This window comes from Natator depressus, chromosome 1 (assembly GCF_965152275.1).
Source record: "Natator depressus isolate rNatDep1 chromosome 1, rNatDep2.hap1, whole genome shotgun sequence".
NCBI classification, from domain to species: Eukaryota; Metazoa; Chordata; order Testudines; family Cheloniidae; genus Natator; species Natator depressus.
This window is the reverse complement of record NC_134234.1, coordinates 33,940,001-33,959,573: the sequence shown is the minus strand read 5'-3', so window position 1 is coordinate 33,959,573 and position 19,573 is coordinate 33,940,001. Positions and strand designations below refer to the sequence as shown.

The 19,573-nt window shown below is 38.6% G+C and overlaps 1 protein-coding gene across 1 annotated transcript in view; it reads right to left on the bottom strand.

Annotated features, from left to right (window-relative positions):
• Nucleotides 1-19,573, bottom strand: part of DYNC2H1 (dynein cytoplasmic 2 heavy chain 1) — a 389,779-nt gene that overhangs the window by 89,216 nt on the left and 280,990 nt on the right. Inside the window, exon 83 of the mRNA XM_074957219.1 lies at nt 8,193-8,309. Coding sequence (XP_074813320.1) covers nt 8,193-8,309 — 117 coding nt within the window. The remainder of the gene's footprint in view (nt 1-8,192; nt 8,310-19,573) is intronic.

The following is a 19,573-nucleotide window of genomic DNA, read 5'->3' as shown; positions in this document are numbered from 1 at the left end:
CAAGGTCCTTTTTCAATTCTAATCCTGTCCTTAAAAGTGCTTGCACCCTCCCAGCTTGGTGTCATCTGTAAATTTAATAAGCATATTCTCTACTTCATTATCCAAGTCATTAATGAAAATGATTAAAAGTATCTGACCCAGGACAGACCCCTGCAGCACCTCACTAGATACCTCCTCCCAGTTTGACAGCAAATCATGGATAATTACTCTTTGAGTACAGCCTTTCAATCAGTTGTACTCCCACCATATAGGAATTTCATCTAGATCACATTTTTATAGTTTGCTTATGAGAATGTCATGTGGGACTGTATCAAAAGCCTTTCTAAAATCAATATATATCTCATCTACTGCATCCCTCATCCAATAACTTGTCAAAGAAGGATGTGATGATTATCAGGGTCACTTTTTTCCCCCGCTGCCTCCAGTGATAGGAAGTCTTGATAGTGCTTAACTGGGCGTCAACTCCCTGACACCTCCAATCTACTCACCACCCAAAAAAATCTCCTCAAGGCTATGCCAGCCCTTACATTTTCCTGCTGGTTAACCATAGGTGCATCCCAGTCTCAGAGCCCCTTTGAAGCATTCCCCCGTGATATCCAGCCTTGTCACTGGCTACTCACAGAAGCTATCCCCAAGGTGACAGAGTACAAACTAATCTGATGGATTCAATGAAGTATCAGCTCCTGTATAACATCACTTCACTGAGATATATTTATCACGAAAACAATCATAAGTTCATTATCAAAGATTAAGATTTAAGAGATAGTACAGATAATGGAAACAGAAAAGTTACCTATAAAACAAAATCAATACACATTTTCTAAAGGCTAATCTTAGTAGACTAACCTTAAGTCTAAAAGCAGTCTTATCTCACCTAAAAGTCTTTTACAGTGCTTCCAACCAAGGCATGTTGGGATCCCATTTTTATGAATATATTCACATTGTCAGAGTACTTCTTCAGGTGCAGGATAAAGGGGTATCTTCTGACTTTTCCTTATATCCCCGCAAATTCGTTGTTTGTTCCAAGAGTTCGGATGACCCCCTCACAAGATTTATTCCCTGTTGTGCTGACTTCATGTTGACTTCACATCCCCATGTTGACTTTGGATGCAAACAGGGTTTCCATTGTGTTGGCTCACAATGCTTAATTTACTTGCGAACTGAGGCACACAGGTGAATATATATCCTTTGTCTCGTGGAAACTTGTGTCAACCTTGCCTTGATTCAGACTTTTTTTCCAGTACTTATATCCATAACTTCTTACATGGTATTTGTACGTACATTTCACAATAATCTTAATGACCAGTGTGTGTCTGGCTTTTATTGAAGCTCACACATGACTTTCTTCTTTCTTTATGGATAAATACTATGAAAGCACTGTGCTAGGTGTAATTAGTTTGTTAGACCTGTCAGGAGTTACTGTTTTAGAACTGTTTCAGAGTAGCAGCCGTGTTAGTCTGTATCCGCAAAAAGAAAAGGAGTACTTGTGGCACCTTAGAGACTAACAAATTTATTTGAGCATAAGCTTTCGTGAGCTACAGCTCACTTCATCGGATGCATCGGATGAAGTGAGCTGTAGCTCATGGAAGCTTATGCTCAAATAAATTTGTTAGTCTCTAAGGTGCCACAAGTACTCCTTTTCTTTTTGTTTTAGAACTGTTTTTGCCAGTTGAATTTAGCAGCATTCTTACAGTCACAGTTCATTGACAAATATATACTGGCTAAAACTTATTACCCTATTATTCTTTAAGTGCTTATAGCCTAATTGTTTAATAATTTGTTCCTGTATCTTTCTAGGTATTGAAGTTATGCTGGCTGGTCTATAGTTCCCCAGGTCCTCTTTGTTCTCCTTTTTAAAGATAGGTATTATGTTTGCCCTTCTCTAGTCCACCTGTCGTCCCTGAATTCTCAATGACAATGACTAATGTTTCGGAGATTGCTTCAGTTACTTCCTTAAGTATCCTAGGATGAATTTCATCAGCCCCTAATGGCTTGAATACATCTAATTTATCTAAATATTCTTTAATCTGTTCTTTGCCTATTTTGACTTGTGTTCCTTCCCCCTTGCAGTCAGTATTAATTGAGTTGATATCTGGTCACCATTAACCTGTTTAATGAAGACTGAAGGAAAATAGGCATTAAAGACCTCAGCCTTCTTGATGTGCATCAGTTATTAGCTCCCCTTGCCCGATAAGTAGAGGACCTACGCTTTCTTTTATCTTTCTCTTGCTCCTAATGTATTTATTGCCTTTTATGTCCCTTGCTAGATTTAACTTATTTTGTGTGTTAGCCTTTTGATTTTGTTCCCACATGCTTGTAATATTCTTTTGTTCCCCTCCTTAGTAATTCCTCTATGTTTCCACTTTTTGTAAAATTCCTTTTTGATTTTCAGGTCATTAAAGAGCTACTGATGGAGCCAAATTGGCCTCTTACTATTCTTCCTATCTGTCCTTCACATAGGGATAGGTTTCAGAGTAGCAGCTGTGTTGACAAGTATTTGTATTTTCTCTTAGCTGGTCATTTCCTTGATTCTTAGTGATTGTGCCTGTAGAATTTGCAAGTTGACAAGAACGTGTGAGGAACAGTGTCAACTGCTGGAAATGGCCCACCTTGATTATCACTACAAATGGTTCCCCACCCCTCACCACTCTCCTGCTGGTAATAGCTCACCTTACCTGATCACTCTTGTTACAGTGTGTATGGTAACACGCATTTTCCACTGTATTTTCCACGTCATGCATCTAATGAAGTGAGCTGTAGCTCACGAAAGCCTATGCTCAAATAAATTTGTTAGTCTCTAAGGTGCCATAAGTACTCCTTCACATAGGGATAGTTTGCTGTTGCACCTTTAATACTATCTGTTTAAGAAACTCCTTTTCCCCTTAGATTTTCTTCCCAGGAGACCTTGCCTACCAATTCTTTGAGTTTCTTAAAGTCTACTTTTTTGAAGTCCATTGTTCTTATTCCACTACTCTCAGTCCTTCTTTTCCTTAGAATCATTAAGTCTATTATTTCATGATTACTTTCATTCAAATTGCCTTCCACCTTCAGACATGTAACCAATTCCTCCCTGTTAGACAGAATCAAGTCTAAAATGGTTACTCCCTAGTTATTTCCTCCACCTTCTAAAACAAAAAACTGTCCCTATTAAATTCTAAGAACTTATTGGACATTTTGTGTTTTGTTGGATTACTTTTCCAACAGATGTCTGGGTAGCTGAAGTCTCCCATTATGACCAGATCTTGTGTTTTGGATATTTCTGTTAGTTGTTATAGAATTGCCTCATCCACCTACTCCTTTTGATTTGAGTGTTGAATGGATGGGAAGCCATCTAGGGATATATATATTTTCCTCTTAGCTGGTCATTTCCTTGATTTTTAGTGATTGTGCCTGTGGAATTTGCACTTGAACAACAACTGTGTATCGATAAAGGTTTTACATTTGGAGAGTTTCCCAGGTTTTTAAAATAGTATTTCTCAATGTTGATATTTAGTCACATAAATAATTATGAACACTGATATCCCCGCTGTTCCCCCCTCAAGGAGTCCCGATGTGCCTCCCTTTCTTAGCCCTACTTCCAAGACCCTGTAGAGCTGTACTCCTTCCCTATATACTCCTTGCACAGCTTCTTTTCTCCTACACACTGTGAGGCAGATAGGCATGCATATAAAAATTAAACTCCAAAATTGTGACTTTTAAGAGAAAAATATATTTTACTGTGAATTAAAGTTAATCTTTCTCCCAGATTTTGTATGTTAAAAATGGAGTTCAAAATAGCCACTGAGTAACAAAATATACAGGGGAAGTTATGTGCATCTGTCTATAGAGCAGGAACTGTCCCTCCCAGGGCATGGCTGAATGAATGTATGATTGGCATATCCCTACGATTTCTGTTCCAGCTTTACATTTCTTAAATTGTTTTTGAGACAGGACTTTTTATGATGGTTGAGATAATGCCTGTGAATTGACCCATGACCTCAAATATCTCAAAATACCGATGAACCTGCTGGTGGACTGGGTATATTTTTGGAACATGGACTTTCCAAGCACAAAGAAATAGAGGTTCTTCTTTTGCACAAAGGTGACCTTATCGGACCCCATTTTGTGACACCAGTGACTTCTGAAGAGAAGTTTCCCTTTCTGATTTACTAAGAAGCTCCTGAGAGGAGTTCCAAGGGGGAGAAACCAGCCAGGCCATCATCTTCAAAACAGAAGGAAGGGAAGAGGTTTTTTCTGCTGCTGGCTTGCCTACTTCTGGCATGTTTACTTGCAATGGCTGCGGTGGCCCTGGCATAGCACCATGCCTGGCAACGAGGTTTGTGCTTCCTCTAACCTCCCAGTTGGCCATTGAGGGAGGAGTTGAGAAATGGGAAACATGTAAGCTTCAACAGACATCCAGCAAGTCAAACAGAATTAAACTGCTAATTTTTTCAAACAGGTGTTAGAGGGCTTTCCCTTCACCCTCTCCCCCAGTTCTTTTCACACAGACAGGAAGCAGAAGACCAGAAGTCTGAAGTGCAGGTAATGCAATGTTTATTGGGGTTAGTTTCCAGCAAGCATGTATACCATAACTCTGATGCTGCAGAGTCTTGTTTCCCAGTGTCCCATCCTCCCCACAACTCTCCTTAGCAGGCATAATTATACCTGAACTGCATGCCCACAGTCCCATAAGTTACAACTTATGGTCATTTCGCTGGCCTTTTACTGTTTTACCCTCCCCCAAATCCCTCCTTGCCCCTCCCGACTGGTTGCTTGACCTTGACTTGAGATAGGAGTTGAAGCAGTCTTAAAGTGTGCGCTCATATATTATATTCCCACCATGCCCGTAACACTTTAACTGCTCTTATCTATTTCTATTATACTAACAAACCCATCTGGCTAGCCAGAAGCAACATACACAGTGTCTTTGTCCTCTGTTTACCCATATTAGTTAGGATCCTTTTGTTCACACATATTAGTAAGAATGTATGTGTATCAAAAAAATCAAACAGGCAAGCAAAACCCAAAATACTATCTCAGGCAAAAATTCTGGCCTAAATCCTACATTGGCACCAGCACTCCTAACAACAGGTATCAGCTTCATGAAGCTGAATGAAATAATATAGGTCACAACAATCATCCTGCATAAGTGTCAAGGTTCCTCCCCCACTCTGAACTCTAGGGTACAGATGTGGGGACCTGCATGAAAACCTCCTAAGCTTACTTTCACCAGCTTAGGTTAAAACTTCCCCAAGGTACAAATTAATTTTATCTTTTGTCCTTGGAATAACCACTGCCACCACCAAACTCTAACTGGGTTTACTGGGAAATGTAGTTTGGACATGTCTTCCCCCCAAAAATCCTCCCAACCCTTGCACCCCACTTCCTGGGAAAGGTTTGGTAAAAATCCTCACCAATCTGCATAGGTGACCACACACCCAAACCCTTGGATCTGAGAACAATGAAAAAGCATTCAGTTTTCTTACAAGAAGACTTTTAATAGAAATAGAAGTAGACAGAAGTAAAGGAATCACCCTTGTAAAATCAGGATGGTAGATACCTTACAGGGTAATTAGATTCAAACCATAGAGAATCCCTCTAGGCAAAACCTTAAGTTACAAAAAAGACACACAGACAGAAATAGTCATTCTATTCAGCACAATTCTTTTCTCAGCCATTTAAAGAAATCATAATGTAACACATACCTAGCTAGATTACTTACTAAAGTTCTAAGACTCCATTCCTGGTCTATCCCCAGCAAAAGCAGCATATAGACAGACACACTGGCCCTTTGTTTCTCTCCCTCCTCCCAGCTTTTGAAAGTATCTTGTCTCCTCATTGGTCATTTTGGTCAGGTGCCAGCGAGGTTACCTTTAGCTTTTTAACCCTTTACAGGTGAGAGGATTTTTCCTCTGGCCAGGAGGGATTTTAAAGGGGTTTATCCTTCCCTCTATATTTATGACAATAAGTATCAACCTTTTGAGTTTTATTCTGCTAACCAATCCATTATTAGTAGAGCGATGTCTCTCCGTCAGCATTCTTGCACTTGATTTTAACTCCAGCAGATGGCTGGTCGTGTGTATGTGTCCATGTGTATGTATATGCGGAGTATGGGTGACTAGAACCCACAGAACTTATCTGAGAACAGCATCTATATAATAATTCCTCAAATACTTAAAACAGCCCTAGGTTAATAAACAATTTTGCTGTCTAAAAGATCATACACAGAGGTATTTCATGGATTAGCAGTTGCATGTTTAATCCTGAGACATCATGTCGAATACAGTATGCATAATAAATGGTGGGATTTGTTATAAGTTTGAATCACAGTATCTTTCAAGATAACTGTGTTAACTTACAATTAAGATTCCCAAGACATTGATCAAGTATTTGAAAAAAATCATACCTAAATATAAACATGACTAAAAAACCCTCTAGTACTAAAAAGTCAGAAAGTGCTATGCTAAAATATACAAAAACCAGTGTTTACACGTCTGTTACACAAATAATGTAATTAAAAAGAAAACCCAGAACTTTTAATTGTCCATGTGTCATGTAAATATTAGAGTAAACAATAATTAATGTAAAACTGTATCCATTTATTTCACTGTTATGTGTATAGTGTTTTGAGATATTACATTTTTGAATATAACATACTGTATATGTAAATGATTTTAAGTGCTTAGCAGGTGAAAAGTATCAGACTTTTGAAACTCTAAGAAAAATCCTTTCCCTCCCTTAGAGTGATTTGGATTATTGCTGTGCACATTGTAAGATGAGCTATTGCCAGCAGGAGAGTGAGTTTGTGTGTGTGGTTTTTGGAGGGGGTGTGTGTGTGGGGGGGGGGGGTGAGAAAACCTGGATTAGTGCTGGAAATGACCCACCTTGATTATCATGCGCATTATAAAGAGAGGTTTCAAAGAGGGATGGGCTATTACCAGCAGGAGAGTGAGTTTGTATGTGTGTCTGTGTGTGGGGGGGGGGGTGGGGGGGGAAGAGTGAGAAAACCTTGATTTGTGCTGGAAATGGCCTTCCTTGATGATCACTTGATGATCACTTTAGATAAGCTGTTAGCAGCAGGACAGTGGGGTGGGAGGAAGTTTTGTTTCATGGTCTCTGTGTGTATATAATGTCTTCTGCAGTTTCCACGATATGCTATGCATCCGATGAAGTGAGCTGTAGCTCACGAAAGCTCATGCTCAAATAAACTGGTTAGTCTCTAAGGTGCCACAAGTACTCCTTTTCTTTTTTCTTTTTACGAATACAGACTAACACGGCTGTTACTCTGAAACAATTTTCACATAGTCATGACTAGTATTGCAATTGATTCAAACATTATAGTGAGTGGTATTGAGGTGATTTGCCAGTTTCATGCAAAAGAGCATTGTGCGTAACGTTGATGTGTTTGAAGGCAATGCAGATCTAGGGCCAGATTCATCAGTATGCTCTTGCTTGCTCAGGCTGATTGTGCTGTAAACCCGTTTTAGCTGGCCAACTAACCCATGTTAATAGCTCCTGTACTTCAGGTGTGATTCAAAGTAGTCAGAGTATGCTGATGAATCTAGCCCCTTGATTATTATTTATTTAGAAATAAATCAAGTTAAGATAGTTCTAGAAGATGGCATTATTTATAACTTCAATTATGAATTTTTTTAAAAATTACTAATTCCTTACAAAACTACCATTCTGTACTTTGGCAATATTACACAGAAAAATCAGTGTCAGTGCTCTACAAGCATCTCATTTACATACATCTCAAATAAATTTTAATAATTACACCTTAAAGAACTTCAGACACATGGGAGACGAGAGTGGGGAAGAGTTGCACAAAGTGTCAGGGGTTTCTTAATTATAATGGCAATGTTTTAAAATCTAAAATAATCTCTACTAGATGCCACAGAAAATGAGCAGATGGAGTTTGAGACTTACACATTTTACTGTAGGTTTCAAAGCCACATAGGAGATCTTATTCACAAACTTTGGGACTGCGCAGTCACATCAATATGAAGAAAAGATTGACAGTGAAGATGATTATCATCCTGAATGTGTACTTTATCCCTAATCCAACTGTTATGTATTCCTTATGATACTTCTGATTTCAAATAAATTTCATTTACATTGTTGTAGTGTTCCATTATTAAAAAACATATCTTAAAATTTATTATGTACTTCTGAAGAGAAATAGCAGTATTTTTAACAAGCTGTTTTCTTACCTGATTAAGTTTCTTCCATAAGTTGAGAACAGGAGAAAGCTCATTAGACCAGATTTCTCTGTCAAATTTGCAGCCAGCAGTTACTGACCTGCTCAGGATTCGAAGCTGTGAAATGACCTGAAAAATGAGAAAATAATGTAAGAGGAAGGCCATATACATATGCCAATCTTGAACAGGATTAGGAATAAGATCAATAAACAGAAATTTACTCCTTTATAAAAATACAACACAGAAGCAAATGAACTGAAATATGTCCAGACTACAATTTTGTGTACAATTAATTTTTAATATTGTGATCTAAGCCAAACACAAGTCATCCCTAGACCCAGTTATGCCTATTATTTGAGCACTATTCATTAAAAAAAATCTTGGCAATGTCCTTACCTCTGTCACATTCCTGGTGTCCAGTTATAACTTATACACTAATGAGGTTTGTAATTAATTAAAGCTTCTCTTTTTTGTAAAATATACAACAAGGTGCAAAATTCTGACCTTAACAGAGCTCTGTCTGTGCAAATGAAGGCAAAATTTGGCTCTCTCTCTCTCTCTCTCTCTCTCTATATATATATAAAAAAAAACTCTCAGGTATGCACATCCCTGAAGGGACATAAAGTCAATTAAAACTCATTTATTCTTATTTCACAGTGGAGCTCTGTTGTTTACTTAGCTACCCACACCTGCTCAAACTATTCTCCATTTATTTTAATGAAAGAGAAAAATAAAAATGTTTATGATAATAAGGATGATGAACTGGAGTTATAATTTAGCACAGGAATAATGTAATGGATTTCTGGGAAATTCAGCCTTGGTCCTTCTGTGTTTGTAAATATCCAGGGTGAACTCTCGGCCCCACTGAAGTCAATGGCAGAACACCCAGGAGTGTCAGTGGGGCCAACATTTCATCCCAACTTTCAGGATTCTTTACTTTTACAGCACAGCTGTTGAATTCCCTTTAAACATGTTTTTGTAATAAATCTTCTTCGATGGCAATACAGCGTGCCTCTGACGCTACACGTAAGGTAACAGTTTTGCTGAATATGCCAAATGTTCTTCTGTTGATATGTTAGTTCAGACAGTCAATTCCTTTATTGTTCTCAAATCATGTGATTCTTGTTTTGTTTGACTTCAAAGAACTAAAGTTTGTAATAAAAAGTACATTAATCTTTCAAAAAGACTGGACTATATAATTGTTAAGCATTCACAATCATACACTTGAAGTCAAGTGGTTTCTGCATTTTCTAACCTTGAAAAATGTGTAATGATGCACTGGTTCATTTTCTTTTGTTTCCCTGATATATTATTTTCATTTGCTTTGGCTGAACCAAAACAGCAGCATCTAATTTATCAGCCTTGCTACAGCATGAGGCATCATTAATTGGTAGAGCATGGAAGTGTTATTTTAACTTTTACAATATTGACTATCATTTATTCTTGTTTTAAATTAGCCAAACATGACAGAAAATGAGTAAGAACTTCCGAGAAACATACACAAAATGGCAAAGGCTTCATATTATGTTTTTAATTAGGCTAAAAAAGGCTTTAAATTTTTGTGAAAAATTCACCATTTTATTTAATGTTAATGTTTTATTTCCTCAAAAATTTTTGAAGAAAAGTAAATCAAAACAACATTTTATCCTTTTGGCCTGTATAGTAGAGAGCATAAATGAGGAAAATGGTTTTTGTTTCATTATTACCTTGATAAGGAATTTTAACAACACAAAGTCCTATGGAACACTGTTATCTGACAAGGGTCAGAGCATGTCACAATAAAATACATTGGTCCTGATCCCGCATCTTACAGTGGAAAGGAGACTTTTACTCAGGTACAGTGGTCTGCCTGTGAGAAGCACACTACAGTGCTCACCTCTTACTGCTTGCCTACATTTAATCCTTAGGGTAAATGATTAAATGTATCTGAAAAAGTACAGACCTGAAAACTACCACTTTGTTCTTAATGCCTTTTTAACTGAAATTATCAATATGTTTTCAAATTCAATGAGTATGTACCTAACCAAGAAAAACTTCTTATTTAATTAAATATTCTTGAAAATTGTCTGCTCCTATTTTTCATCACTTCCATCTTTACGGGAATTCCCTATTTTTGCTAATTTTCTTCCTTAACATTGACTAGAGATTATTTTATTCTGCTACTATGACTTTCATTTAAACCCTTCTCTACCCTTCTAACACCAACACCCTTAAAAGATGCTTTGGAATGTCTAGTTAATTTTATTAAAAAAGAAAAGATTCTTGTTTAACTCAGCCAAACTGATTTTTTTCCGACTACAGTAAAGGCTGTTTTATCTGGCATGTTGGGGGAATGTGCAGAAAGAATAGCAAATATGGCAGGCGACCATATGGCAGGCGACTTGGAAATCTTTGGTGAGCTTAAACACAAAAAGGAAGCTGACAAGAAGTGGAAACTTAGAGAGATGACAAGGGAGGAGTATAAAAATATTGCTCGAGCATGCAGGGGTGTAATCAGGAAGGCCAAAGCACAGTTGGAGTTGCAGCTAGCAAGGGATGTGAAGGGTAACAAGAGGGGTTTCTACAGGTATGTTAGTAACAAGAAGGTGGTCAGGGAAAGTGTGGGACTCTTACTGAACGTGGGAGGCATCCTAGTGACAGATGATGTGGAAAAAGCTGAAGTACTCAATACTTTTTTTGCCTTGGTCTTCACAGACAAAGTCAGCTCCCAGACTGCTGCACTGGGCAGCACAGTATGGGGAGGAAGTGAGCAGACCAGTGGTGAAAGAACAGGTTAAGGACTATTTAGAAAAGCTGGACATGCACAAGTCCATGGCCCAGATCTAATGCATCCGGGGGTGCTGAGGGAGTTTGGCTGATGTGATTGCAGAGCCATTGGCCATTATCTCTGAAAACTCGTGGCAATCAGGAGAGGTCCCAGATGATTGGAAAAAGGCAAATATAGTGCCCATCTGTAAAAGGGGGAGGAACTACAGACCGGTCAGCCTCACCTCAGTCCCCAGAAAAATCATGAAGCAGGTCCTCAAGGAATCCATTTTGAAGCACTTGGAGGAGAGGAAGGTGATCAGGAACAGTCAATATGGATTCACCAAGGGCAAGTCATGCCTGACTATGATGAGTCAAGTGGCTCTGTGGATATGGGGAAAGCGGTGGACGTGATATATCTTGACCTTAGCAAAGCTTTTGATACAATCTCCCACAGTATGCTTGCCAGCAAGTTAAAAAAGTATGGATTGGATGAATGGACTATACGGTAGATAGAAATCTGGCTAGATTGTCGGGCTCAACGGGTAGTGATCAACAGCTCTATGTCTAGTTGGCAGCCGGTATCAAGCAGAGTGCCCCAGAGGTCAGTCCTGGGGCTGGTTTTGTTCAACATCTTCATTAATTATCTGAATGATGGGATGGACTGCACTCTCAGCAAGTTCGTGGATGACACTAAGCTGGGGGGAGAGGTAGATACATTGGATGTTAGGGGTAGGGTCCAGACAAATTGAAAGCCGTTCATTGATTGCCCTGGCTTCTGTAGAATCTAAGACCACTTCTATAAACGCTATTCTCTGAACAGGTGAGAGGATAGACTTTCCCTCACTGATTAGCAATCCCAATGAGCTGAAAGTGGACTGGATCTTAGCCACACTGGACATAACCTGGCTCTTGGATTGGAGTCTCACCAACTGGTGATCCAGGTACAGAAACACTTGAACTTCTGATTTCCTCAGGAACACAGCCACCACTGCCATGCATTTTGTAAAAACACATGGGGCCACAGAAAGGCCAAATGGCAGGATGGCAAACTGATGGTGAGATTGGTTGACCATAAATCCAAGGAATCTCCTGTGTCTTTTATGTATTGCCACATGGAAGTATGGGTCCTTCAAGTCAAGGGCAGCATACCAATCAATAGGATCCAGGGAAGGGATTATGGAAGCCAGAGTGACCATGCAAAACTTTATTTTCTTTATGCATTTGTTCAGCCTTCACAGGTCTAGTATGAATCTGATACCTCCCCTTTTGCTTTTGGAATTCCATCATGAATAAAACCTGTTTCCCATGTGTAAAGGAGAAACTTCCTCTATGGCTCCCAACAGGTGGAGAGATTGTACCTCCCAAAGGAGAATTTCCTCATGAGTGGTCCATGAGAATGGATGTGGAAAGGAGATGTGGAGGGGTTAGAAATTAAAAAAAATAAACTAACAGATACAAACTTTAAAACTCTAGAATATAAAATCTATTTACATATATCTTAATATATTTTCACAGGTAAGGAAGAAAGCAGAACCTCCGGACACTGGAGGTTCTGACCCTGACCATACAATGGTGAGAAGGAGCTGGATAGGTGGTCAGTCTGCCTCTCCCGTTATCTCCTTATTGGGAGGCACAAAATGAGGTAGGGCTCATATGCAGACTTACGGACACCACTTTTAAAATTCTTGGCTCCAGCTGCATGGAGCCCATACATAACCATGGTGGAATACACACAGGGACCAGCACTCAAAGAAGAAAGTGAATCGTAGATAAAGAAAGCCAGCACCATCCATGGCCTGATATACCTGAGACATGAATAAATAACACTGCCAGTCTTGTACTAGCATACCTCACCCACTTGGACACATGGTACAGCAAAACCCTGTCAAGGTCTACGTCAAAGCCTACCCCCTAAAACACACCGCTTGGATGTGTACAAGTAGTGTACAAGATACAGGACAAGTCCAATGTGGTCCACCCTTTTATATTACTGATTGACATCTCCACTTGTTTCATATTTGAGTTAACAAAGCTTCTATCAAGCCTGATACTGGAGTGTCCAAAACCTGTTAGACTCACCTAAATAACACCTTAAAAAAAAGCCTGAAGTCTCACATCCACTATGAGTAAGCCTCTTATCCATTTCAACACAAAGGAAAAGAAAAGATTCAATACATAATGAATCATACTCAATAATAATCAACTCACCTCTCAATCTTTTTCCTGATAAAGACCTCAATCTGTGTAGTTTAAGATCATCAGTATAAGGCATTTTTTCCATATCTCAAATTATTTTTGTGGCTCTTTTCTGCACCCTCTCCAATTTTTTCATCATCCTTTTTAAAATGTGGAAAACACAGCTGGTTGGAGTATTCTGTTCACCAATGCTACAAACAGAGGTAAAAATCACCTCCCTACTCCTTTTCACTACTCCCCTGTTTATACGTCCAAGGATAATATTAAGATAATATTTTCAAACGTACTAAGCATACACCATCTCCTTGAAGCAAATACAACCTTATTTTTATGAAGAGATGGAACAGTAATCAGGATATTATGGTTTTTCCTTAGTCTTTTGAGAAGTGCTGTGGGACCTATCATGTTTACCTGGACAATCACCAAAGATGGCCTTAACAGTCCTCCTATTATTTCATCTGAAATATAGCTTCTCTTAAAGTAAATAACATTTTATATTGTATGACACTGTCAGCAGTGACTGTGAATCAATGTCCTAGTGCAGAATTTGAACACAGGAACTTTTGCATACAGGCATATCATAACTGTCATGACCATAATGGTCCCTTCTGGGCTTAAAATCCATTAACCAAATATTATAGGCAGGGATGGTTATCATCACCTCGTAAGGTTCCCCAACACTTCCCATTATAAGACCCCATTTTTAGTTGCCTAGTGATATTTTCAAAATCACCTATGAGCCTAACTCATATAGGTATTAGAGGACTAGGCTTTCTTGAAAAATCACACACTAAATACTTTTAAAAATCTGGCTCTAGGGCTGGCACTGTCAGGAGTAAGCTAGCCTGCTTACCCGCTAGTTTAACCCCCGTACAGTCTAACAAGCACAGCTGGGCCCCAGCTGAGCCACCTGACTAGCCAAACCACCTGATCAGCTCTTAAGATCAGTAGCAGCTGAGGGTACTGACTACTCAAAATATTCACCTTTCGCTGAATTAGCTTCTTCTCCTGTCTTGTTCCACTTCTGATCCTGCCTTGCCTCACCTCAGTTAGCCTGACTCTGATCTTCCACTCTGATTCCTGACCTTGGCTCCAACCCTTCACTCTGGTATCTGGCCTCTGACTTCGGCTCTGACCCTCAGCTCCAATTCTTGACTTCAGTTCTGATCCTTGGTTCTGATATTTGGCCTCTAACTCTGGTTTAGACCTTTGGTCCCAATTCCTGACTTCTGACTCCACTGTGACCCTTGCTCCTATTCCTGGCTACCAACGCTGGTTCTAGCCATTACGCCTGCCTCCTGCTCTAATCACTAGGCACAACCCCCCTTGTCCCAGTTCCCGACACACTAAACATGGATAAAACAATGCAGAATGCTGCTCATTAACTAAGCAATGTCCACCCTGTGCACTGAGTGAGAAAGGGGTCCTGTGGAAAAAATAGTATATGATCATGTAATTAAAGACCATATCACAATACATATGCTCAAGGGGGACAAATTAAGGTTGCATAAGCAATGCTAATTCTGGCATCTCCTAACTTCTGAGTGTTTGACTTTGCAATCTTGATAATATTCTTTTAACATAGGTTTTTTTAATATTATATGCCATAGTAATACAGTCCAAATATATATGCAGTATGTAAATTACTACTCTTCAGTATAAAAAAATCTGCCATGAATAAAAGCAAGAGAAGGAAAGAAAACAAGGTAATCCAAATATAAAAACTGCCAACAATAATAATAATAATCTGTTTTTAGCATGGTGAAAGAATAATACAGAACCATGAGAATTTTCAAATAATCAACCTGATTTATATATGGAAAACTAGGCAAAGCAGCATTTATATTAAAAATCAAAAGAGAAATTTATTCATGAATAGCTCATCTAATATATATGGAAAATACCGAGAACTTGCTATGTGACTGAAGTTTTCCATTCTCAGTGAAAACATCTCATATCAGATGTACCATCTTGTTTTTGACTTTAGGAAAAGTGAAATGTACACATTAACATAATTAGTAAAGGTACAGTGATCACCTGAAGAAAGTCAATATTTACCTATCCACAATTATCAAAATTTAACAGTATCTGAGATTCTAACATTATTGCATATTCTAATTATGAGAGCACATTCTAGCTTAATATTGACTACTGCATTACATTAAAAGAAAATAAATTCTGGGGAATTAAGAAATATAACAGACATGATGTGATGGGACAAAGTATTAAATCTGTAAGGGGAGGAGGCTTGACCTTTGAAAAGATGTAATTTTTCCTTTGAAAAAGAAAAACACAAAGGATTGTAAATAGTCTAATGTGCCTTCACATAGAACTCCTCACATACTTTTGGATTTGAAAATGGAAAAGTGGGATGGAAATAAAGAATAGTCAGGGCTAGATCATTCCTTCCCATGGAAAACCCATAGACAAGGAGTGCTGGGGATGGGAAAGCTCCAAAGTTTGCCCTTCCCTCTACTCACCCACACAACAAACAGGAGGATCTGCCCTCAAGAACTTCCAGTTACAGCAGAAAATACTATTTCTCAAATACATATGTGATCGTGTGTTACAGGTTGGGTTAAACCTTCTAATGATCCGGGAGTAACCACTGCCTTATATTCAGGATAAATGTAAAGAAGCCATTGTAAAGAATTCGCTGAAACAATAGCAGTGACAACCGAAACACTGACACATGAAAAAGCTTGATTAGAAGTTGAACTAAGTTGCCCAAGGGGTTTCAAATGCCAGAGCTAAGGTTTGGATTGTTGGAACTGTTTTTGTCTGTATGTCAGAGAGAGAGAGAGAGAGAAAGGAGGAGGAGAAGAAAGGGAAAGACACACAAGAGACAGAGTCAGAAGGAGCAGAAAATGAGACAGCCTGAACAAGCAGCTGGTACCACAACCCCGAGAAAAGCCTGGAGAGCGAACCTGCGGGGGTTATAGGCTGACAGAGGTCTGGTACCGTGACCAAGAACACTGTCTCCTGTTTGGTTCCTCTTGCGTTCAGAGAAAACAGAACTTTGTATATTCTTCATAAATAAACAAGGTTGCATCAAAAGTACCAGACTCCTTCACCAATTTCTCCTCCAAACTGAACAACCTATAAGACCCAGAATTTTTGGCTAGCCATTTGGGTCCAAAGGAGCAACACATGTAATAGGACTATATTATAATTCAAAAGAAAAGAGGTGCAGAGCTAATGTTGCAGACACATTACCTGAATTTTGTACACTTAATGAAGCAACCATAACATTCTTTTAAGACATTTTTATATGAAATAGGTGTGCTTATTTTTCCAATTACAGAAAAGCAAGAAAATACATAATATTATTGGTCATTTTTTGTAATGATTCACAGAAAAAAATGAGCATAAAAACTTGCAGTTAGGAAATTAAAAGTTTGTAAGAACATAAGAAAATATATATAGTCTAGTAAATTATTTTTCCCAAAGAACTGTTATGTAATATCAACAAAAAATAATGTCCCCTATAGCTAGTTATGCTGAATAAAGCAATATACTCATCTTGATGTATAGGGAATGCAATTGGATTGGCAGCCATTTCTGGGGTTAGGTTGATGTCATAGCCACTTTAAGGCAGGTTCAAAAACAAGGTAGGAAGAGAAAATTAAATGTTTCTAGATTCAGTTTTGGGAAAGCAGCACAGTCCTAAACTACAGGTTTCAAATCAAATAAAGCCATTGCAGGGCAGTTTTCTTCAGACCTACGAAAGCCTGTCTCTCTCATCAACAGAAGTTGGTCCACTGAAAGATACTGTCCTCATCCACCTTCTCTCTCTAGTATCCTGGGACCAACACAGCTTCAACAACACTGCATACAGACTATGACATTACCATCTACCAAAGTAAAATGTTAAAATTATGTTTCATTAGAGCTTATAGAGGACAATTTTCTCAAAACCCCTCAGCAAACTTTTTCAAAACTAGGAGAGAGAGAATAGGGATTTTTATTCTGCTCTACAAAAATTAATAACCTTTTAAAATCTGTAAATCTACAGAAACATATACAGGCAGGTACTCTACTGCCATCTAACAGATTTAATGCAGAAATATATATCTGTAGCACAGGAAAGCTCTTTCTACAGGTTTAGTACATCAAAATGAAACTATAAATCTCTTTACCATGTTGTTTTGACACAATTTTACAGCTCTAACTAAAATATGAGAGTCTCACAATGGTCTCATTTACTAATTCTATAACTAAAATTATAGTATATATCACTTAGTAAGTGCCTCCCTAATCCATGCATGGAGAAAGGGGGTGGCGAGGAAGAGTCCTTTCAGCCACAAATTTCTTCTGTGGGGAAAAGGGCGTGATCCTCCCACACTGTAGTGTTCATCCACTTCCCCTTGACCTCAGAGAGGACTCTTTAAGGGTCTTGGGATCTGCACAGGTGGAAAGAATGAAGAACAGATGGGCCTAGAGTGCCCACACATTATCTCTGCACTGGCCTTGTTGGGATTCCAGCTGCATTCTCTTTCCAAGGATGACATCTGTATTACGGATCCTCCATTATAGAGATCATCAGGACAGCTGTTGGCTGGAGAAGCACTAACAGCACAGTTCTGATGAATACACCCTACCAGGGAGTAGGGTTAGCATGAGGTTCCAGTACTATCCAAAGGCGTGGATAACCCTGGCCAACTGTGAATCCTGGGGAATTCAAGAGGTTTTGGGGGATAAACTGCAGCCTTTTCTGGGAGGAGGACTAATTCACTACCCTCAGGTGAACAGCATCATTCTAATGAAAATTAAAAAGGATACTTGAAGTGCTGCTTGGTGATAGTTCAGCCACAAAACAGACTGAATTCTCCAGGACTACTGTAGTATGGTAAATTTCTTTTATGTTGTACTCGTGGAGTATGTAAACTAGGTATGGAATACTTTCTGCATTTTTAGGATGCTAGCTCGGCAGAAATGTTCAGGTTGCTCATTAACTGATTAATGGTACCCACAGCTGGATATTTCACAACCCATCTAGCTCTATTAAAGCCTATTAATCGTATGTACGTGATGGCAAATTTATTAAATAAATGTCATCAGTGAATATTCTTTCTAATAAAAGATTTTGTACAATTTACATAAGGGTAACAAGCCGGCTAAATTCCTCTTAAAGGAATAGTGCATTTCTTAGTTCTAATACTGTCAATAGTGTTATCAACATTTACTTAATAAGATATAGGAATGTTTTAAAATTGTGCACTTTAAAAAATACCTGTTACTGTTTTAGTGTCTTCATAATTGTGAAGAACACTGTCTTTCAGTAAATGCTTCCATTTTTTTGCTATAGTAATTCTAATCAGGAAGTGCTCAACTCCAACACTGGACTGATCCTATAAACACTCCAACACTGATCCTATAAACTCTTAATACCAGATGCAGACCTTATTCCCCTGAGTAGTCCCATCATTGGGATGCAATGTTGGAACTACTCACAGGCATACACCCTACCAGGGAGTAGGGTTAGCACGAGGTCCCAGCACTGACGAGGAGGCCAAAGGCGTGGATAACCCTGGCCAACTGTGAATCCTGGGGAATTCAACAGGTTTTGGGGATAAACTGCAGCCTTTTCTGGGAGGAGGGCTAATTCACTACCCTCAGGTGAGTGTTTTAATGAGTGTTTGTTGGATTGGACCCATAATTTTGAAAAAGGAAACTCTAGTCTTCAGAAAAATGAATGAGAGGCTATAGACTTATTATTTATATTACAATAACACTGAGAGAAGCCCAAAAAATAGGGTCCCACAAAGTTTAGCACTACACAAACACATAGTGAGAGGCAGCTCCTGAACCAAAGAGTTTCAGTTTAAATAGACAAGACAGACAAAGAATGGGAATGAAAACAAAAGACACAGAGATGAGTGTGACTTGTGGAAAGTCATACAGCAAGTCAGTGACAGAGGTGGAAACAGAACTCCAGGTTAAAATTTTGCTTACTGACGTCAGTGGCAATACTCCCATTGACTTGAATGGGCCAAGATTTCACCCCAGGTTTCCTGATACTCCTTTCAGTGCCCTGGAGCACTAGACCACTCTGTCTTACCCCGTTGCTTTAAGATATCCAGTATTCACTTGACTAAAACAATTATTTACTATACAAATAGTATTCATAATAAAGCAGTAGTAAGTTTACCAAACAATACACGCTAATAAATAACTAGTTAAAATTACTGTAAAAATCTCCAGCCTATCTTATGATTTAAAATGCATGGATACAAATGCTAAGTACTGTACCACTTTCTGACAGGCTTCCTATCTGTTAAGTAATTTTAACTTTGATCTCTACTTAGTAGCTGTATTAAAGATCTATCCTTTTTGACACCTAAAGTGATTATATATGTTATAAAATAAATTGCAGTTTTCCTTTATGCAAGAACATCTATAAAAAGAATGTATCTAATATACAGCTCTTTGTAGTTGTAAGGTTTGCA